The sequence below is a fragment of the Garra rufa genome, chromosome 1, assembly GCF_049309525.1.
Source record: "Garra rufa chromosome 1, GarRuf1.0, whole genome shotgun sequence".
Taxonomy (NCBI): domain Eukaryota; kingdom Metazoa; phylum Chordata; class Actinopteri; order Cypriniformes; family Cyprinidae; genus Garra; species Garra rufa.
Window position 1 is genome coordinate 50,229,581 of NC_133361.1, and position 23,428 is coordinate 50,253,008.

At 33.5% G+C, this 23,428-nt stretch overlaps 1 protein-coding gene across 2 annotated transcripts in view; it reads left to right on the top strand.

Annotated features, from left to right (window-relative positions):
• Positions 1-20,830, top strand: part of hdac5 (histone deacetylase 5) — a 113,470-nt gene extending 92,640 nt beyond the window's left edge. For both annotated transcript variants that reach the window (XM_073842397.1, XM_073842404.1), the window contains exons 13-26: positions 4,662-4,827; positions 4,977-5,110; positions 7,428-7,548; positions 9,658-9,707; positions 10,842-10,949; positions 11,070-11,125; positions 11,371-11,458; positions 11,647-11,766; positions 11,864-11,961; positions 13,656-13,774; positions 14,097-14,230; positions 15,436-15,520; positions 17,053-17,209; positions 17,281-20,830. In XM_073842397.1, coding sequence (XP_073698498.1) covers positions 4,662-4,827; positions 4,977-5,110; positions 7,428-7,548; positions 9,658-9,707; positions 10,842-10,949; positions 11,070-11,125; positions 11,371-11,458; positions 11,647-11,766; positions 11,864-11,961; positions 13,656-13,774; positions 14,097-14,230; positions 15,436-15,520; positions 17,053-17,209; positions 17,281-17,320 — 1,476 coding nt within the window. In that variant the 3' untranslated portion in view covers positions 17,321-20,830. The remainder of the gene's footprint in view (positions 1-4,661; positions 4,828-4,976; positions 5,111-7,427; positions 7,549-9,657; positions 9,708-10,841; positions 10,950-11,069; positions 11,126-11,370; positions 11,459-11,646; positions 11,767-11,863; positions 11,962-13,655; positions 13,775-14,096; positions 14,231-15,435; positions 15,521-17,052; positions 17,210-17,280) is intronic.
• Positions 20,831-23,428: the final 2,598 nt, after the last annotated feature.

A 23,428-nucleotide genomic window follows, 5' to 3' on the forward strand; every position in this document is an offset into this window, starting at 1 on the left:
ATGGTAATGTTACATTTTTAATATACTGTTTATGTTGTAATATGATTTATATGCTATTCTGTTTTTTATTTATTTTTATATTACATGTATTTTATTAATATATATAATTATAATATATATAATTATTAGTAATGTGGTTATGTGCTTTTGTCATTTTTATAATTTTTTTATATTACTATTCAGGCTTAATTTATTACTCTTTTTTTTATTTTTATTTTTAGTTCATCTTTAATTTTCATCTATTTACAGTTTTGTATCTAATATTTGTGACCCTGGACCACAAAACCAGTCTTAAGTAGCACAGGAATATTTGTAGCTATAGCCAAAATACATTGTATGGGTCAAAATGATCTTTTATGCCAAAGATCATTAGTATATTAAGTAAATATCATGTTCCATGAAGATATTTTGTAAACTTCCTACAGTAAATATATCAAAACTTAATTTTTGATTAGTAATATGCATTGCTAAAATCTTCATTTAGAAAACTTTAAAGGTTTTTTGCACCCTCAGATTCCAGATTCTTTAAATAGTTGTGTCTCGGCCAAATATTGTCCTATCGTAACAAACCATACATCATGTAAAGCTTATTTATTCAGCTTTCAGATGACGCATAAATCTCAATTTCAAAAATTGACCCTTATGACTGGTTTGATGGTCCAGGGTCACATTTGTTTTACTTTATTTCGTATTTATTTCATTTAACAAAATGTTTTTAATTGTTTTAGTTAATGATAATAACTCTACATGTTCCAAAGGGTACCATGGTATTATCATGTTTTTTGTTTTGTTTTTTACAGTTAAACTGATGCATTAGTGTTTTACTAATTTTCAGCAAATCCTCGCTATTCGCTCGTTAAGTTTGACTTAAATAAATGCTCTATCAGATGCCACGAGAAAGCAACAAACATTGCTAATATACACTTACAATGTGATATAATACTACCAAAAAAGTTATAATTTTCCCCTTCAACTCTATACCGAAATTCCAGATCGCTAAATAATAAAAATATGCATATAAAAGTTTGGGACTCTGTGAGCACGGGGGCTGTAGTGTACACTGAAAGTTTGAAAACGTTTAGCTTAAATGTTTAATATGAATAAACAGTGCTCATAAATGGCGGTTGAGGTAGTTTTCTCAAGGGAAATAAGTTGAGGCTTGGACCCGGAAACAGCGTTCGTTGGATGCGCATTACGTCATCACTTAACATGCGAATACTGCATCATCATTGTCATCATCATACTTTCATAAGGGCATTTTTGTGCCTCATATATGTGACCCTGGACCACAAAACCAGTCATAAGGCTCCATTTTTTGAAATTGAGATTTATACATGATCTGAAAGCTAAATAAATAAGCTTTCCACTGATGTATGGTTTGTTACGAGATACAACTATTTGAAAATCTGACATCATTTACGGTAGGAATGTGTGTGCTGCAACCAGATTTCATAATCGGTTAGGATTTTAAAACTCCTGTAGTGTGAGCCGGGCTTTACAAAATATCTTCATGGAACATGATTGATTTTTGGCATAAGGCATAAAGGAAAAATCGATAATTTTGACCCATACAATGTATTGTTGGCTATTGCTACAAATATCCCTGTGCTAACTAAAACTAGTTTTGTGGTCTAGGGTCATTGCGTGATCTGTAATGAATCTATTGAGAAATGTGCATTATGTTGATCTCTCAATTCTTACTCGTCACTTTGTTATATATATATATACCGAAAGCGCCGCTGCAGTGATTCATGCTGTTATGTATTCCAGCCCATTCATTTGCATGACATCCAGGCAGATTCGATCCTCCAAAAGAACTCATTTTGATCTTAACACAGACCCCACAAACACACACTGCTGTTGTGAGGGAAGGAGGAAGGAAAAACAAATGAATGAGTGAGAGTGAATGAGAGAGAGAGTTATTGAAAAAAGAGCAACAGCCTCCTCCTCCTCGTCGCTCGCTCGCTCTGCCTGCAATCATTGAGAAAAAAATTTCAAAAGAGCATGGCATTAGAATTCAGACTGCATCCTCCTTGTGCAGCGGCACACTCACACACACACATACACACACACACACACATCTACACATATATACTCCCCCGTGAATGGACCGTCTCTGACTCATCTCTCCTTGGTGATTCATCTCCTCCACCGGACCCCGCCCTCCTTCACTGCCCTGCACTTCACACCCAATCACAGCCCACCGGGGTGACGTGACACGCCGCAGTGTGTGTTTGTGTGTGTGTCTGTTCTGCGGTGACATGCAGTCACCATTGAGCCAGCGATATACGAAACACTCCTTGTCACTTTGGTCAGTCACAGACCCTAGCTGGCCTTTCCTTCTCATTAAAACACCCCCACCTACGTCCGTGTGTGTGTGTGTGTGTGTGTGTGTGTGTGTGTGTGTGTGTGTGTGTGTGAATGCCTCTGCTTGGATGTCTTGAATACAAATGGAGCCTCCGTCACCTGCCGTGGTGAGTGAGACAGATGCTGCATGGCTTTAGAGGTGCGAATAAAGAGGGAGTTGGCATGAAGAAGGGAATTGTGAATATTTGTGTGCTGGCATACCTTCTACCTCAAGGTCTCGTGCAAGAAATAAAAAAAAACAACAACTCGTATGAATCCCATCATCTCTCATGTGCTTCAATCGCACGTTGTACTGCATCAGCGGCGGTCTTCGCTCTGCTCATCTGATGTAGAGCAGACTCTGAGGCTGTTTACTGCAGGAGACTTTTGAGGAGATTTTTGGCAAATGTTCACTGGGTTTTTTTAGTGAGATGGTCCAGACTGTGTGCTCGGACTGATGTTTAGTCTGTTGTGATTTTTACTTAGTCTTTACACACATACTCCAGGGTATTTTAGTATGTTTATTTACGATTATAGCGTTTATTTGTAATTTTTTTTTCTATTTTCTATTTAACATTAATTTATGTTTTCTTTTAGTTTAGTTTTTTGTTCATGTTTAGGTTATAGTTAATTTTAGCACTTTTGCCATTTTATTTATTTATTTGTTTAATATATATATATATATATATATATATATATATATATTTCTATTTAAATTGATGTATTATATTTCTATTTAGCTTTAATTTATATGTATTTTTAGTTTTAGTCATTTTGTTACTTCAGCTTAAACTTATTTCATGTTTAGGTTTTAATTTGAGCACTTTTGGTAATTTTATTTATTTATTTAAATGTTTAAAATGTTTCTGTTTAACTTCAATTTATAGTTTTTTTAGTTTTAGTATATTTTTTTCCTTCATCTTCATGTTTAGGTTTTTATTTTAATTTGAGCACATTTGGCAATTTTACTTTTATATTTATCTTTCAAATATTTCTATTTAACTGTATTTTTTTGTTTATGTAATTCTATTACGTCAGCTTAAACTCTATTTCACTTTAATTAATTTAGTTTTAGTAATTGTATTACTTCAACTTAAACTTATTCATGTTATTATTCATGTTTAGGTTTTCATTTCAATTTTAGCACTTTTGGCAATTTTAAAAAAAAATAATTCTATTTAACTAATTTAGCTTTATAGTTTCAGTGATTTTATTACTTCAACTTAAATGTATTTATTGTTTAGGTTTTTATTTCAATTTCAGCACTTTTGGAAATTATATTTATTTTTTAAATAATAATTCTATTTAACTTTAATGTAGGTTTATTGTTTTAGTAATTTTATTACTTAGAAGTATTTCATGTTTAGGTTTTTCATTTCAGTTTTAGCAGTGTTTTTTTATATTAATTCTGTTTAACTTTATTTTAGATATTTTTTTGGTTTCAGTAATTTTAAGACTTCAGCTTGAACTTATTTAATGTTTGGGTTTTCATTTTAATTTAAGCACCTTTGGCATATGTATTTATTTTTTAATAATAATTCTATTTAACTTTATTTAACTTTTTAGTAATTTTATTACTTATTTCAGCTAATTGACAATGCAACATTTTATTTTTTTTTATTTATATGAAAAATCTATTTTAATTGTATATATTTATTTAATCTGTCGTTTGATTGTTATTTTATTATTTCATTTTTTGAAAATGATCTTCGCTGGAGCCCTTTTCAAACACTTTGATGTGATTTAACTCCAAAATGGAACTAAATTACATTAAATCTTGTTAATTGTGAAGTAAATGAAGCCCAATCTTTTAGCTGAAATTGTATTCAAAACACTGTTTAAATAGCAGAGTACCAAGGTTAGTACCACCATTACCATCTGATACCATTAGTCTACCATGGTAATGTTATATTTAATTTAATTTTGTTTTCTATATTTATTATTTATATAACATTATAGTTTTTATTAAAAATCAGGTAAAATATGCAGAACGGAAAAAAAGCTTATTCTTTAGCTAAACTAAAATAAAATAACTGTTTAAATGAATTGAATTAAACAGAACAGAGCAGAAACAGAAAAAAATACTCGTCTGAACGAAACTGGTCTGAATAGAAATTGAAACGTGAATGAAACTGCACTAAACTGAATGTGATTGAAATGAACCGATGTAAATTGTACTTAATAAAACTGATTCAAACTGTTAAGCTGATTTAAACTGTAATGAACAGAACCGATTCAAAACTGTAAACTGAATTTAAATTAAATTAATTGTTGAACTGATCTGAATTCATAATGTTTGTATGCTCTTTCCGCAGTATTTGGACCAGCAGCATGTGCAGCAACTGAATGTGTTCCAGGCCTCCCTGTCCATCACGGGAATGCCCCACAGACCCCTGGGAAGGGCACAATCGTCCCCCGTCACTTCTAGTCTTAAAGGAGCGCCCCTGAATGAGGCGCCCATTAAGCATCTCTTCACGACAGGTACACTGCTCCGCTGAAAGGCAATATCCATAGCAGATTCAACTTAATTGATGTTTCATAGTATTTCTACTCAGGATGCGACTGATACAGGGATTGATAGGTTTGCTAGACTTACAATAATTATGATAATCTTCTCACTCGGTCTGCAGGACTGGTGTACGACACCTTCATGCTAAAGCACCAGTGCATATGTGGAAACACAAATATCCATCCCGAACACGCCGGCCGCATTCAGAGTGTTTGGTCCAGGCTACAGGAAACAGGGCTGCTTGGCCGCTGTGAGGTGAGTGCGCCACCTGTTGGAAAGGTCAGTCAGAAACAATAAACAAGAAGATTTGTGCTAAAGCACAGCTCTTTACAAATACACACTACCGTTTTTTGATAGAAATGGAAACTTTCTACTAATCGACAAATCCTAAAAAAAAAAATGGTTTCCACAAATACAGACATTTCAGACAAATACAATCAGAGATATATTAAAAATGTGCTGGCTCTTCCAAGCCTTATAATGGCAGTAAAGATGTTAAAGTCCAATAAAGCGCATCCATCCATCATAAAAAGTGCTCCACACGTCCTTCTGAAGTGATTCTATGCCTTTGTATAAGAAAAATATCCATATTTACAACTTTATAAACTGTGAGAGTGGCGTTCCAGTGGATGACATAGGAGAAGTGTAATTTTCAACACTTTTTAACATCGTTTTCAATATTGATAATGTTCATCAAATCTGCATAATAAAATGATTTCTGAAGGATCGTGTGATAAAGACTGCATCACAGGAATAAATTACATTTTATAAAATATTAAAATAGCAAACATTAATTTAAAACTCTTAATAATATTCCACAATATTACTGTATTTCTGATCAAATAAATGCTGTCTTGGTGAACATATAAGAGACTTCTTTTGAAAAACATTTAAAAAAATCGTACCCACCCCAATCGTTAGAAAGATAGTGTACAAAATTGTTAAACATTTTTTAGCAGCATGATTTATAATATAATTTGACTCATTTGGTAAACAAAAATTCACAGCTTTACAATTTAGAGCTCTATCAATCAACAACACATACAAAAATCATTCGATTTTAAACAAAATGGTCTGAATGATTATAATAGTGACTAAATCTGAATCAGAATGATGTTTAACTCTCTCCTCGCCAGAGTTTTGGAAAAAAGTTGCCGGCCACTGCCAGCATTTTTTATTTATTTATTTGTTTATTTTTAACGTATTAATTTTTTTTAGCTTTAGTAATTTCATTACTTCACCTTAAACTTATTTCATGTTTAGGTTTTCATTTAATTTTATCACTTTTGCCAATTTTATTTTTTTATATTTCTATTAAACTTATATTAATATATTTTTTTAGTTTTTGTTATTTTATTACTTTAACTTAAACTTATTTCAGCTAATTGCCAAGGCAACATTTTTGAGTTTTTTTTATCTACACTGCAAAAAAAGTATTTTCTAGTCAAAATATCGAAAAATTCCTAAATTAAGACGAATTTACTAGATGAGCAAAATGACATAAGATATTTAGTCTTGTTCTAAGCTAAATTAACTTTATTTAGTTTTTTTAATTATCTGCCAGTGGGGTAAGTAAAATATTCTTAAAACAAGAGTATTTTACTTACCTTACTGGCTTTAAATAATTTTACTTATTTAAAGCAAACTGCACTTAATTTAGTTCCCCCCCCCCCCCCCTGCAAACGACTAAATATCTTATGCAATTTTGCTTATTTAGTAAATGTATCTTAATTTAAGAATTTTTAGACTAAAAACAAGACACAAATACTAAGTAAGATGAGCCTTTTTTTGCAGTGTAATAAAATAATTCAAAAATGATCTTGACTGGAGCCCTTTTTCAAACACTTTGACATGATTTAATTTCCAAACAAAGGTTTATTGAACTGAACTAAATCAACAAATATTGCATAAATATCTGAACATGCAGAGCCTCTACTTTTAAATAAAGAAATCTGTTTTATTCTAGTTTCAAGCATTGATTTTATCAACACCTGAATGTAGTTTTTTTTGTTTTGTTTTGTTTTGTTTTGTTTTGTTTTGTTTTGTTTTGTTTTGTTTTGTTTTGTTTTGTTTTGTTTTGTTTTGTTTTTTAAAGCTACATTTTGAGCAAAAAGCTGAGAAAATTGCATTTTTATTAAATACTACATCTGGGTCATAATCAGTATGATGATCAAAGCAAAGATGCAGTAGATGGCTTCCATTAGCACCCCCAAAGCTTTGCACAATCCTTTACTACTTCCTGGATCGACATTTTACTTGCTAATATTAGGCATTTTTCATTTGTATGCTGTTTATTATTGATGATCAAATTATATTTCATATGCATATGCTTACATATGAGATTGTTCATTTCTGCCTGTCTTCCTCGCCTGTGTTTTTGATCCAGAGATTCTGGACTCATTCAGGACATGTGGAATAGTGCATATTGTGTTTGGTGGGGAAAGAGTTAAAAATCTTTAATCCCAAATATCATCATCATGTAAATTAATTTGTTAAAATAGTGGGAATTGTTGTAGTGTTTAGGTAAATCGTAGACGTTACTTGAATGTGCTTCTGTGTTTATTTTGTGCAGAGAATCAGGGGAAGGAAGGCCACGCTAGATGAGATCCAAACAGTTCATTCTGAGTACCACACGCTGCTCTACGGCACCAGTCCGCTGAACCGACAAAAGCTGGACAGCAAGAAACTTTTAGGTGTGTTTTAGCAGCACTCTGTTGTGATGTAAGTCCTGATTTTAGGACAGCAGAACAGGATTCTCCTCCTAGTACAGCATCCACAAAAAGCCTCCCCTGCTTGCTTCCAATCTGATGGCTTGCTTAAGCAAACCTCCTTTGACAGACGCCTAGGCTTTTTTTAGGTCCTAGACATTTGCCCACCCCCGCTTCTGAGTCACCAGCTCTGAGTGTGTGTGCGATTTGTACAGTCGTGGCCAAAAGTTTTGAGAATTACATAAATATTGCAAATTGGAAAAGTTGCTGCTTAAGTTTTTATAATAGCAATTTGCATATACTCCAGAATGTAATGAAGAGTGATCAGATGAATTGCATAGTCCTTCTTTGCCATGAAAATTAACTTAATCCCGAAAAAAACTTTCCACTGCATTTCATTGCTGTCATTAAAGGACCTGCTGAGATCATTTCAGTAATCGTCTTGTTAACTCAGGTGAGAATGTTGATGTTGAATGTTGAAGGCTAGAGATCATTATGTCAGGCTGATTGGGTTAGAATGGCAGACTTGACATGTTAAAAGGAGGGTGATGCTTGAAATCATTGTTCGAAAACGCGTGCAGCCATCATTGCGTTGCATAAAAATGGCTTCACAGGCAAGGATATTGTGGCTACTAAGATTGCACCTAAATCAACAATTTATAGGATCATCAAGAACTTCAATGAAAGAGGTTCAGTTCTTGTTAAGAAGGCTTCAGGGCGTCCAAGAAAGTCCAGCAAGCGCCAGGATGGTCTCCTAAAGAGGATTCAGCTGCGGGATCGGAGTGTCACCAGTGCAGAGCTTGCTCAGGAATGGCAGCAGGCAGGTGTGAGCGCATCTGAACACACAGTGAGGCCAAGACTTTTGAAAGATGGCCTGGTGTCAGGAAGGGCAGCAAAGAAGCCACTTCTCCCCAAAAAAACATCAGGGACAGATTGATCTTCTGCAAAAAGTATGGTGAATGGACTGCTGAGGACTGGGGCAAAGTCATATTCTCCGATGAAGCCTCTTTCTGATTGTTTGGGGCATCTGGAAAAAGGCTTGTCTGGAGAAGAAAAGGTGAGCGCTACCATCAGTCCTGTGTCATGCCAACAGTAAAGCATCCTTAGACCATTCATGTGTGGGGTTGCTTCTCATCCAAGGGAGTGGGCTCACTCACAGTTTTGCCCAAAAACACAGCCATGAATAAAGAATGGTACCAAAACACCCTCCAACAGCAACTTCTTCCAACAATCCAACAACAGTTTGGTGAAGAACAATGCATTTTCCAGCACGATGGAGCACCGTGCCATAAGGCAAAAGTGATAACTAAGTGGCTTGGGGACCAAAACGTTGACATTTTGGGTCCATGGCCTGGAAACTCCCCAGATCTTAATCCCATTGAGAACTTGTGGTCAATCCTCAAGAGGCGGGTGGACAAACAAAAACCCACTAATTCTGACAAACTCCAAGTGATTATGAAAGAATGGGTTGCTATCAGTCAGGATTTGGCCCAGAAGTTGATTGAGAGCATGCCCAGTCGAATTGCAGAGGTCCTGAAAAAGAAGGGCCAACACTGCAAATACTGACTCTTTGCATAAATGTCATGTAATTGTCGATAAAAGGCTTTGAAACGTATGAAGTGCTTGTAATTATATTTCAGTACATCACAGAAACAACTGAAACAAAGATCTAAAAGCAGTTGAGCAGCAAACTTTGTGAAAACTAATATTTGTGTCATTCTCAAAACTTTTGGCCACGACTGTGTGTGTGTGTGTGTGTGTGTGTGTGTGTGTGTGTGTGTGTGTGTGTGTGTGTGTGTGTGTGTGTGTGTGAGATGGTTCAGCTGTGGACAGAGTTGCCATCACTCCACCACCTCCACTTTTATATGAGACACACTTTGAAGAAGTGCAGACTGTTTTTGACCTTGAGTGCTCTTTGTTGAGCAGCGAGACAGATGATGGCTGTGTCAGCGTCATCCAATGAGCATCCTCCAGACTGAATTAGCATAGCCAATTATGTCATTAACTGAATAGATAATGTGTGAACAACAGATGTGGGCCTAAACATAACACCGCTTCGGAACAGCTTCTGATTTACTGTTTTTTATTTTCTAGGGCCAATAAGCCAGAAAATGTATGCTGTCCTGCCGTGTGGAGGCATTGGGGTACGTTTTGTCCAGTCATCACACTTTTTGAAATTGCATTCACAGTAAATGTAACTGTACATTTGTTATGTATTTCCAAACAAAACAATAATCTGCCATATAATATAGGCAGGAATTTGTCAAGATTTATTTGGATTGTGTTGTCATACATCATAGATATTATAAATAATTGTTTCATCTTATATTGAATAATTTAGCATTATTATTGTTACATTAGATTGTAATATATACATAGATATAATAAATATACAGATATATCAACTATAATAAAATAGGACATCTAAATAATGATCATCATTATTATTAAAGTATAATATTAAAATAAAACATGCCTTTAAATAATAATAATAATAACCATAATAATTATTATTATTGTTATATTTTATAACATTAATATATAAATACAGTATATTGTTGTTGTTATTTATTTTAATAAATAAATAATATAACAACCTTTTTAACAAAATGAAAAATGTTGTTATTGTTATATTTTATAACATGAATTTATAAATATATTTAATTATTATTACAATATATTATAATAAATATGTGGTTTATTTTAAAATAAACATCTAAATAATAATAATTATTAACATTGTTATATTTTATAACATTAATTTATAATATATTATTATTTTTATTATTCTTATTATTATTACAAATAAATATAACAAACCCTTTTAAATAATAATTATTATTGCGATCATTGTATAAAATTTAAACAAATTAAAACATTTATATTATTTTTTTTTTTTTGAATACATTAGCATTATTATTGTTAGATTATTTTATAATATATAATAAATATACAGATATAATAAAATAAAACAAAACCTTTAAAAATATTATTATTATATTTTGCACCATTAATTTTATATAAATATTTATTATTATTACAGTAGATTAATATAAATATATAGATTATTATAAAAAAATAAAACATCTAAATAAATAATAATAACTATTATACCATTGTTTTATAAATATATTATTATTTTTATTATTATTACTTAGGGTTTTGCACTAATGAATTGTCCTGCAATAACACCACGGACATTTATTAAGGAAGTAAATAGGATCAGTATTGAGTTCATCTGTTTGTGTGAGTATTTAACATAATTTTATGCCCTTTAGGTGGACAGTGACACAGTGTGGAACGAGATGCACTCGTCAGGTGCTGTCCGGATGGCGGTGGGCTGCGTCATTGAACTGGCATTTAAAGTTGCTGCTGGAGAGCTGAAGGTTCATATTTATTTCTCTTAGCACAGCTGCATGTTTATTTAATGCGCCGGCATAAATATTCAGTGCTTATATTATGTCACACCTCATCTACCTTCTCTTCTATTTTTGTTTGATGGATAGAACGGGTTTGCAGTGGTCCGTCCTCCTGGTCATCATGCTGAGGAATCAACTGCCATGTATGTTCAGATTGCCTTCCTCTGTGTAAAATATTTAATGACAAATATTTGAATGTCATATAAAGTTCTTTAATTCACCATATTTATTCTACATAAAGCAACAGAATGCATTTAAATGATTCATGTGTGGACTTCTATGTCTCGGTGCGAGTTTTGTGTGTCCAGATGATTGTTATCTAGATGGATAAATCATTTATATGTGTTCACATAAATACGAGTCCACTGCTCTGTGTGTATCTTGGCAGGGGTTTCTGTTTCTTCAACTCAGTGGCCATCACTGCCAAACTCCTGCAGCAGAAACTCGGGGTGGGCAAGATCCTAATCATCGACTGGGTGAGTTTTTAGGATCTCCATGTAATACACAGAGGCTTGTGATGTTACAGTCCAATATTATTGTACCGATTCAGTTTAGCTGATTTTAGAGAAGAAAATCTCCTTACTTAAAAAAAAACTGTAACAAATTGAACCACAAAGAACAAAACCAGACTGTTACAAAACCATCTTTCAAATCCTTTTCATAGGATATCCACCATGGAAACGGCACTCAGCAGGCCTTTTATAATGACCCCAATGTGCTGTACATTTCTCTGCACCGTTACGACGATGGCAACTTTTTCCCAGGCAGTGGAGCTCCTGAGGAGGTAACATTTTAGTCACTGTCAGAATAGTGGCCTCCTGTAGTCACATGACTAAGATTGTCTTTTTTTCTAAATGGCTGTCTCATGGGTTTCTCTCCAGGTGGGTGTTGGTCCAGGAGAGGGCTTTAATGTCAACATTGCCTGGACAGGTGGAGTGGAGCCACCTATGGGTGATGTGGAGTATCTAACTGCCTTCAGGTGAGATCTGCACGCACTTTGTCAAAGAGTACTGCAAAAGTACTGAAAACCTTATTCCGGATAGAAAATATAGGCCCACTTTCAGCAGTAAATATGTTTTTTTTTTTTTTTTTCAGAGCCCATGAAGTGTTTTGAGGAATTATTATTATTATTTATCATTTATTTTATTATAATAATTTTTATAATATTTGTTCAATCATTTGTCTTTAATCTTTAATTAGTTTACTTTAGTTTTTAACAAGATTTTCCCAGGAAAATATTATATATTTAATTAATACATTTATATAGTAATATGTTAAAAATGGTATATATTTATTTTAAAGATCTTATATAATTATTTTGTAGTTTTCTATAAAGCGGATTCGTTTATTGTGCTGGCATGGCATAAAAAGTATTTAAAGTTATTAAAAAATAATATTGAGCAGGGTTTTTTTAGTATAATTGAGATAGTATTCTAACTTTATTAATATTTTAAATCATATTTTTATAAATAGTAATTTTGTTGTTTTTATCATTTCATATTTTTTATTAAAATGATTTACATTAATATATGTATGTACTATATTATTTTATTGTTACTTTATGCATATACATACATAATATAATTGTGTGTGTGTGTGTGTGTGTGTGTGTGTGTGTGTGTGTGTGTGTGTGTGTGTGTACCTGGTATTCATCACGTTGTGGGGACCAAATGTCCCCACAAGGATAGGAATACCAGTAGATTTTGACCTTGTGGGGACATTTCTCAGGTCCCCATGAAGAAACATTCTTATAAATCATGCACAATGAGCTTTTTTGATGAAGTAAAAGTATGCACAATCTCCTGTGAGGGCTAGGTTTAGGTGTAGGGTAGGTGTAGGGCGATAGAAAATACGGTTTGTACAGTATAAAAACCATTACGCCTATGGAATGTCCCCATAAAACATGTAAACCCAACATGTGTGTGTGTGTGTGTGTGTGTGTGTGTGTGTGTGTGTGTGTGTGTGTGTGTGTGTGTGTGTGTGTGTGTGTGTGTGTGTGTATACATTATTTATATCAAAAGATTTGTAATGTTTTTTTTAAGAAGTCTCTTCTGCTCACCAAGCCTGCATCCAAAGTACAGCAAAAACAGTAAAATTTTGAATTATGTTTCAATATATAAAAAAATAACTGTTTTTTGAAAGATCAGCATTTATCTGAGAAAAAAAAACTTTAGTTACTTTTCTATTTCAGATAAATGCTGTTCTGAACTTTCTATTCATTGAAGAAACCTGAAAAATTCTACTCAGCTGTTTTCAACATAATAATAATGTTTTTTGAGCAGCAAATCAGAATATTAGAATGATTTCTGGAGGATCATGTTACTGGAGTAATGATGCTGAAAATTCAGCTTTGAAATCACAGGAATAAATTCAATTTTAAAATGTATTCAAATAGAAAACCATTATTTTAAATAGTAAAAATATTTCTAAATTTTACTGTTTTTGCTGTACTTCGGATCAAATAAATGCAGGCTTGGTGAGCAGAAGAGACTTCTTTAAAAAAAAAACAAAAAAAAACATTACAAATCTTACTGTTCAAAAAGTAAAAAAGTACTATATATAAATCGATTGCTCTTTAAAAATGTATTAAGTTAGTTTCCGGAGAGCATTTGTATAAAGGGAGTCTGTTCAGATCGTTTGTAAATCAAAGTCTTGCTGTTTGTGTGTTTGTAGGACGGTGGTGATGCCCATAGCCAATGAGTTTTCCCCGGATGTGGTGCTAGTGTCAGCTGGTTTTGACGCTGTGGAGGGCCATCAGTCACCCCTAGGTGGATATAATGTCACCGCCAAATGTGAGTTTGCTATTTTCCTGTTTCCAGTACCAGAAGTCAGATGGCACAAATGCTATTTGTACCCCTTGATTGCATCAATGAGTTGTAATATACACAAAAAAATCCATTCATTTTACTTGAACTTGGACTACCTCAGTTCTTTTAGGTCATTGCTTTGGGGGAGCAGTAAATATTGGTGTCACACTGGTAGAACTCAATGCATAGTCTTTTTCACTGTTAACCTACATTTCTGTTAAAATTGGGGGCGTTAGGTTTTGCTGAAGGCTTTGGAGTTTGTTTATAGATCATGAATTACTAAGCATGCTCCTGGCTCTCTGTGTAGGTTTCGGCCATCTCACTAAGCAGTTGATGAAGTTGGCTGGCGGCCGTGTGGTTTTGGCACTGGAAGGAGGTCACGACCTCACCGCCATCTGTGACGCATCCGAGTCCTGCGTGGCTGCATTGCTTGGAGACGAGGTGCCCGTCATTCATTCACACACATCTGAACAGTACATGATATGATTATATTTGAGCTGCATAATTTACTGCTTCCATATTAACCCTCATGTCTCAGTGGTAAAAACAGGAGGCTGAAAGAGTAGTTCACTTCCAGAATAAAAATGTCCTGATAATTTACTCACCCCCATGTCATCCAAGATGTTCATGTCTTTCTTTCTTCAGTCGAAAAGACATTAAGGTTTTTGAAGGAATCATTCCAGGATTTTTCTCCAAATAGCGGACTTTAATGAGGATCAATGGGTTGAAGATCCAAGTTGCAGCTTCAAAGGGCTCTACATGATCCCACGATTAGGGGCCTTATGTAGCGAAACGATTGGTCATTTTTTAAGAAAAAAACTAATGTATGTACTACTTTTTAATCACAAATGCTCGTCTTGCACTAGCTCTGCGAGCTAGCTACAACTTGACGCTTTGCGTAATCATGTTGGAAAAGTCAGTTAGTTCTTTATCTGTGTACTTGGGTTCAAAAAGGTAGGGTAGGGTGAAAAACTTCTCCTCCAACTTCAAAATTGTACAAACATGTTTTGGCTTTTTTTTGTAAAGGGGGTTTGACTTTCTTTGCACGTTCACTTTGTAAACACTAGGTCAGTACTTCCACCTACGTCATGTGTGACCTTTCCAACGTGACTATGTAATGTGTGAAGTCGAACTAGTGCAAAATGAGCATTTGTGGTTAAAAATTATATCGATTTGTATTTTTTAGAAAATGACAGATTGTTTCGCTAGATAAGACCTTTATTCCTTGGCTGTGATCATGTAGAGCCCTTTGAAGCTGCCTTTTGGACCTTCAACCCATTGATCCCCATTAAAGTACGCTATATGGAGAAAAATCCTGGAATGTTTTCCTCAAAAACATCTTGGATGACATGGGGGTAAACTATTACGATTTTTTTTATTCTGGACGTTAACTAATCTAAAGCCTAAATAAAATTTGCCTGCTTGTAATAATTGGACCAGAGGAACATATTTGAACTATTTAATGGGGAAAAAGAAGTAATTTTCTAAATGTAGTGTTATTGTTTTTACACATACATTATTAGGGTCTCTGGGACCCTCAACAAAAAAACAGCAAGGCTAATATCAGCAAAACATGAGTTTTTAATAGTGTTCCTATCTATGAAATAAACTAATTAGTTTATTAATATGTTTTTTGTGTGTTGCAGTTGGATCCTCTACCACTGACAGTACTTCAACAGAAACCGTGTCCAAAAGCCACAGCCTCTCTAGAGAGGGTCATTGAGATTCAGAGTAAGTGAAACTGGACTTGTTTAAGATTGTGTTGGATTGTATTAATTTCTGTATTCATTCATTCATTATTTTACTTCATATGAACGTGTCTTAAATATCAGTTTTGTGGTAATAGATTTATTCAGAAATGTCTTTAATGGACATTTTTAAAAAGATTTCCTGAAGAAAAACAGTACAATTATTTAGTCATATATTAATTTTTACAATATTATGTAGTTAATTGTAGTTTTCTGTAAAGCTTATTCATTTGTTGTGCTGACATGATATAAAAAATATTAAACATTATAAATTAAAATAATTATTATAATTAAATAACATTTTCATTTAGACCAATTGAGATACTATTACAATTTGATAAATATTTTCATTTTATTGTCATTTTAGTTGATGTTAATTTTGTTGTAAAATTGCATTTTATGTTTTTGGAATTTTAAACTAAATAAAAATTAGAAATGTTGCCTACTAGCTGAAATTAAAATAGTTGTATATTTTATTTTATTTCAGTTATGCTTTATTTTATTTTAAATAACAAAAAGTGTTTCTTAAAGGGGATCTCGGGTGCAAAATTCACTTTTACATTATGTTTGCATATAAATGTGTCTTAGCAGTGTGTGGACACAACCACTCTACAATGATAAAAATCCATTCACTCCTTTTATAATCACCTAAACAAAAAACCTAAACAGTCTCAATTAGGGATGCACCGATCCGTATCGGCCGATCACTTGTGCGTTTTGTCAGTAAAGCCGGTTCTGTAATCAGCGGTAAATGCCATCAGGTGCGTGATTTCACGTTGAGCCGTATATACTACACACAGCCGTTGTTCACTGACGAGCTGCGCACATTCACACTGATAATGAACATTGATTTGCGCAGCTCGTCGGTAAACAACGGCTGTGTGTAGTATATACGGCTCAACGTGAAATCACGCACCTGATGGCATTTACCGCTGATTACAGAACCGGCTTTACTGACAAAACGCGCAAGCATGATCGGCCGATTCGTATCGGTGCATCCCTAGTCTCAATTATCCAGCTGTTTTAATTTTCTCTGCCACAACTGCTGACGGACTGCCCTGTATGAGCAGGTGTATAATTTCATCCCTCAGCCAGTTATACGCTGCCCAGCCTTTTCTCCGTGCTCAACCAGCTGTAGCAACAAAAGTATCTCATAAGAAATGCAGGTGTTTTGTATTTGGATGTGAAAGTGAACATAAGAGTCTTCATTTTCTCCCGACATCAGAGCCACGGAGGACGCAGCAGATTCGTGTTGTTTTTGATATTAATGCACCACTAAATCAAAGTCTTGCTAAAAAAAAAAAAAAGAGGGGTGGAGTCAGCAGTAGCTCATTATCATTTAAAGAGCCATGCACCGAAACAGGTCACAGTTTTTGACAAGGTAAAAAGCTGTTGTTTCAGATGACCTTTGAGGAATTTTAACCAAAGTGTGTTGCAGATTTGTGCATCTGATGGTTATTGAGGTCATGATGACCTAACGATCTTTATCATCATTTATCTTCTCATGGTCCATAGGTAAACACTGGATGTCTCTGCAGAGGTTGGCTCCTACAGTGGGTCAGTCTCTCCTGGACGCTCAGAGACGAGAGAAGGACGAGGCCGACACTTTGACCGCCATGGCCTCTCTCACTGTGGACAACGATCAGCAAAAGACCTCCCCAGAAACCAGCAGGTACTATCACCGTTACATACAATGTTTAATACATCATTTAACCCCTCATTAACCAATCCTTCCTTCCTCAGACCAGCAGAGGAGCCGATGGAGGAGGAGCCCGTGTTGTAGAAGAGCGAGTACAGTGCATCACTGCTCCGATCTTCTTGTCCACGCGTGTGCTTGGCACCGGTCACCCTGACTTCACGCCTCATGTTCCTCCTCCCAGCTCTTTGATTGGTTCCCTCGGTCCTTCACTCATTTCCAGGTGCTTGACTGACACGTTCACAGCCCACCCACTTTGGCTTTTCTAAAGGTTAAAGCATAGCAAACTGTTGCCGAAAAGGGGATGACAAGGGTAATTACAGGACCACTCCAGTGAGTGCTGAACAGCTGCTGGACAGGCCGAACAATGGAGTGAGTGCTCAGACTCAGAGAGAGGCCTTTGATTTCATTTTCTCATTGTATTGAACTGAGGACGTAAAGAAGAAAATGCAAAAAAACAAAGAAGAGGAGGAAGGGGAAAATGGCACGACAGCACAGGGATGTTGTCGCTCGGAGGGCCGCGAAACGCTTCGTTTTCTGTACAAAGTATAATGTACAAAGTTCCAAAAAAAGCCAACAAGCAGCAAAAATACTTCAGCACAAAACACACACATACACACACGGTAAACACCTTTTTGCAGACAAGTATACTCGTTTACACTGTACCGTGTCGATTATTTGGTATACTTGTTCATCTGTACAGTATCCTGTTATGAAAAGCACACAAACATACGAGAAATATAAGTATATATATTATATATATATATATATATATATATATATATATATATATATATATATACACATACTTACATATATATAAGCATATATATGTAGTTTTGTGTGTACCGTATACACATACTTTATATCCCCTATCGAACATTTTCTTATCAGCTGTGGTTGTACATAGAGCAAAAGAGCCTGGAGACTTTTATCCAGAAGAGGAAGAATGACGGCTAGCCTTTTCTCCCAGAGAAAACAGTACTTTTTTTGGAATATACTGTAAGGCTTTGCTATTACATACTCGCACATAAACATAAGAGAGGATTTTCAAACCTTCGGTGGAGAAGGAGAAAAGACGCATTGTGGTAATGTCTCAAGAAAGACTTTTTCCTCTCCAAGAACTTGGTGCCTTTTATACTAAGGAAAACATTTAACAACACCGATACTTAACGAATCGCAAATCCTCAGACTTAACGTTCATCGATTTGTTTGTTTTTCAAATTGCCTTAATTTTTTCAACGAAAACTTTAGCCATGAAACGACGGAGAGCACAAAACGATCTACCATCCTGCCCCGGTTTCTTTCCATTTATTTTTTTTTTTTCTTTGGATGTAAATGTTTTGTTCTTGGGTCAAACGTTTTGATACTTCTTTTTTATTTGACCTGTTCACGAACGAACGGACGGACGAACGAAAGAAATTCAGCGATTGTTTTATTTATCAGTCCTGTGCCGTAGACTAGCACACGACGCGATTGTTTGGAAACACTGACGATGTGACCAACTTGTTTATTTTATCGTTATGTTTGGCTTTGATTTCCAAACCTGTTTTGTTTGACTTAATTTCCATTGGCGAGAGTGTTAGCGGTGACCTTTTTTTTAATGAGAACATTTCCTTTTTTTGTACAAAAATGTAAAAGACAACAAAAACGTCTGTATCAGTGTTAATTTCGTCTTTTGATTTGAAGTATTCTCTGATAAGGAATGTACAGCGTGGTACAGATATTATCAATGATGTTGATTCATGTCACTGTGCAGTGCATTTGGCATTTGGCCTTTTTCAGGATTTAAGGATATCTTTTTCCGGCAATAAGAGTGACTACCACTTTTTTTGGTTTGTTTTGTTTGTTCGACACTAAAATACAAACTTTTGGTTCCATTTTCATCATCCTATAGCTCTTTTACGCTATGGATATGGCTATTTTTCACCGGACTAATTAGTATTGTTCATAACTGTTGACAGTTAGTCGTCTGATAGCTGTATGCTGGTCAATCACTTGTGCACTTGTGAATGAAAAGGCTTGTTTATGACCCTGAAATAATGATCCTTCCGCTTTTTTGGGGGCCAAATTCGATTTAATCACCCTCAACATTACTTGGTCTGATTTGAATGAGACTGAACCGGGCCTCGAGCATCTTGCACTAATAACTACACTGTAGGTCCGAACCTAATCGCGTTTTTTTGACTTTCGGTTCTCAGACGCAAATTATGAGGCATTAAAAGCAAAGCGAATCTCGTCAGCGTTGTTTTCTTTGTATACGTTCGTCGATGTTGAAACGTTCGAAATTTCGAAGCGCATTTCTCGACTCTGCTCTCTTTTGATTTATTTATTTGGAGTCAGAAATGAAGTTGCAATGTTTGTCTCGGTGGAAAAGTGACATGTTTGTCTTCTCGACAGCCTCATAGCCTCTGGGCAATAACTTTACCTTTTTTAAAAAGATATATTACAATAGCTAAAAGCGAACGGCCAGTTTTTCCGTTTGTTACGTGACCATCCGAAACACTAACGTCAGCTGTTCGTTCTGTCTCTAACCGTCCGTCGCAAGTCGTTCTCACCAAGCGCATTCGCTTTCGCGCAAACTGCGGTTAAAGAGAAGCAGGAAACACTTTGTGAAAAAGCAGGCTGCCGCTAGCCTCTGTATTTAGATACTGTAATATACACTAAGAGAATTTCCCTCTTCTATGTGGCTATGGGATGTGCTGTCTGAATCAGGAACTACTGTGATCAGGTTTCGTAACGCTTGGATGTGGATCACCAACCATTCGTGCATAGTTTTGTATTTTCACCCTATATGGTGTCAGAGTTTATTGGCTGTGCAGTTGGTGGTGAACGCTTTTCTTCTTTTCTTTTCTTTTCCGTTCCTTTCTACTTTTCTGGATGAGTCGGCCGACCCTGAGAAGACCCTTTTGGAGGGCTGAAGCTTCTCTTTGGGTTGAGCAGTACATAGAGAGGGGAAATAATCGCTCAGATGTAATACAGTATGGCGCCTGGTCTTCTTAAAGGAGGCGGCGCTCGCAGGGCCTTACGATGGAAACCTCCGTATGTGTAAAAGACATGGACATTCGCCGTGGAGGATAGCTTTACTGTCTCTGCCACATATTTTGCTATTGGGTAAATATGTATATTTATTGATGATTCATATGTTGTGTATATGTAGTGACCTATGATCGTCGAGGTTCAAAGAGTGCTTGTATATTTTTTGACTTTTTTGAAAGAGAGGTTGTGTCTCCTCCACTGTCTCTTCATTTCTTTGCCGTTCGACATCACTTGTTGTGATTGGGTGTTTCGATTTTGTGAGATCTTTTAACCTTGGATTTTGAAGATCTTTTTTCTCTCTCTTTCGCTCTCTCCTCTCTTTCTTGTCTCTCTTCTGGTCATATTGATATGCAGAAGTTATCTGAAATTATCAAAGCACATTCCCTGATTTATTGTGTTCTTTCAGTGCTTTCATGTTGCGACAATACAAAGGTGTGTATACTTACTGCTACACACGTGTATATAGGGTGCATATATGTGTACACATGTGCAATACACGCTATTTGAGCAATCTATTACTGTGACTATTAATCATTAAAAAATTGCTGTCCCTTTGAATCCTGCTGTTGGTTTCTTTTTCAGTTTCTTTAAGCAGCTACTCAACATATACAGGAACACCTTTGAGCCAGTTTCCGTGCATATCATTGGAAATTCAATTCACTGATTTTTATTTTCCAACACTAACAATAGCTGGATTGTTCCAAGATATGGAGTAGCCTAACTTTTGGGTTAAAATTTTAATTAAAAAAAATTAACCAAACAGTTGGGCTAGTTCATGTTTGATCCAAAGTTGGGTTGAAACAGCCCAGCATTTTTAGAGATAAAGCAAAAATCCTGATGTTGTTAGGCTAATTTTTTTAAATCAGCTTTATTTATGTATTTAATGTTTTGCAATATTTTAGTGATTCTTTGAAATAAAGCACGTATCATTTTAATATGTAACTACTATTATTTTTGTCATTTGCATTTTAATTATATTTATAAAGGCTCATTTCTACATTTCTGAAGCTAAATCAGTGTTATTTATATGTGACCCTGGACCACAAAACCAGTCTTAAGTCGCTGGGGTATGTTTGTAGCAATAGCCAAAAATACATTGTATGGGTCAAAATTTTTGATTTTTCTTTTATGCCAAAAATCATTAGGAAATTAAGATCATATTCCATGAAGAGTTTTTGTAAAATTCCTACTATAAACATATCAAAATGTGATTTTTGATTAGTAATATGCATTAAGAACTTAATTTGGACAACTTTAAAGGTGATTTTCTCAGTATTTTGATTTTTTTGCACCCTCAGCCAAATATTGTCATATCCTAACAAACCATATATCAATAGAAAGCTTATTTATTGAGCTTTCATGTGATGTATACATCTCAGTTTTGTCAAATTTAACCTTATGACAGGTTTTGTGGTCCAGGGTCACATTTAATCGTTTTAATAATATATTACTACTCTTGTCATTTGCATTTTAATAATATTTATACAGGCTAATTTCTAATTCAGCTTCATTTATGTATTTAATATTTTGTAATATTTTAATGTTTCTTTAAAATAAATAAATCACTTATGATTTTTAATAATATATTACTACTATTATTTTTGTTAATTGCATTTTAATTATATTTATTCAGGCTATTTTTTCCATTCAGCTTCATTAATGTATTAAAAATGTAAATTTTAGGGATTCTTTAAAATATTTAAATGACTGTTAATTTTTTATAATATATTACTACTATTATTTTTGTCACTTGCATTTTGATTATATTTATAAATGCATTTTTTTTATTCAGCTTCATTTATGTGTTTATTATTTTGTGATATTTTAGTGATTTTTAAAAATCATTTAATCACTGACAATTTTAATAATATATTACTACTATTATTTTGTTATTTGCATTTTAATTATATTTATGAAGGCTAGATTTTTTCATTCAGCTTCATTTGTGTTTTTAAAAAAATTATATGTATGTGATTCTTTGAAGTAATTAAATCACAGTTTTTTTTTACAATATATTACTACTATTATTTTTGTCACTTGCATTTTGATTATTTATAAATGCTAATTTTTTATTCAGCTTCATGTATTTAATATTTTGTAATATTTCAGTGATTCTTTAAAGTCATTAAATCACTGACAATTTTAATAATATATTACTACTATTATTTTTGTAATTTGCATTTTAATAATATTTTAAAGGCTATTTTTTTTCCATTCAGCCTAATTTATATATTTAGTATTTTATAAGATTTTTGTAATTCTTTAAATTAATAATATATTACTACTAATATTTTTGTTATTTGTCATTTTAAATATATTAAAAAGGCTTTTTTTTATTTAGCTTCATTTTTGTATTAATTTTTTTGGAATATTTTAGTGACTCTTAAAAAAAATTAAATCACTAATCATTTTAATAATATATTACTACTATTATTTTTGTCATTTGCATTCTACTTATGTTATAAAGGCTAATTTCTAATTCAGCTTCATTTTTGTATTTAATGTTTTGAGATATTTTATTGATTCTTTAAAATAAATAAATCACTGATCATTTTTAGTTATATATTATTACTACTATTATTTTGTTATTTGCATTTTAATTACATTTATACAGGCTAATTTTTTTTATTCAGCTTCATTTATGTATTTATTTTTTATATATATTTTAGTGATTCTTTATAATAATTAAATCACTGATTATTTTAATAATATATTACTACTATTTTGTCACTCGCATTTTGATTATATTTATTAATGCTATTTTTTTATTCAGCTTCAATTATGTATTTAATATTTTATAATATTTTAGTGATTCTTTAAAATCATTAAATCACTGATTATTTTAATAATATATTACTACTATTATTTTTCTCATTTGCATTTTGATATTTTTAAGGGCTATTTTTTTTCATTCAGCCTAATTTATATATTTATTATTTTTGTAATTCTTTACATTAATAATATAATACTACTATTATTTTTGGTATTTGTCTATTTAATTATATTTATAATATTTTTTTTATATTTTAGTGACTGATTTTAATAATTTTATAATACTTATAATAATACTATCATTTTTGTCATGCATTTAAATTATTTTATACAGACACATTTTTTCATTCAGGTTAATTTATGTATTTAATATTTTGTTATTTT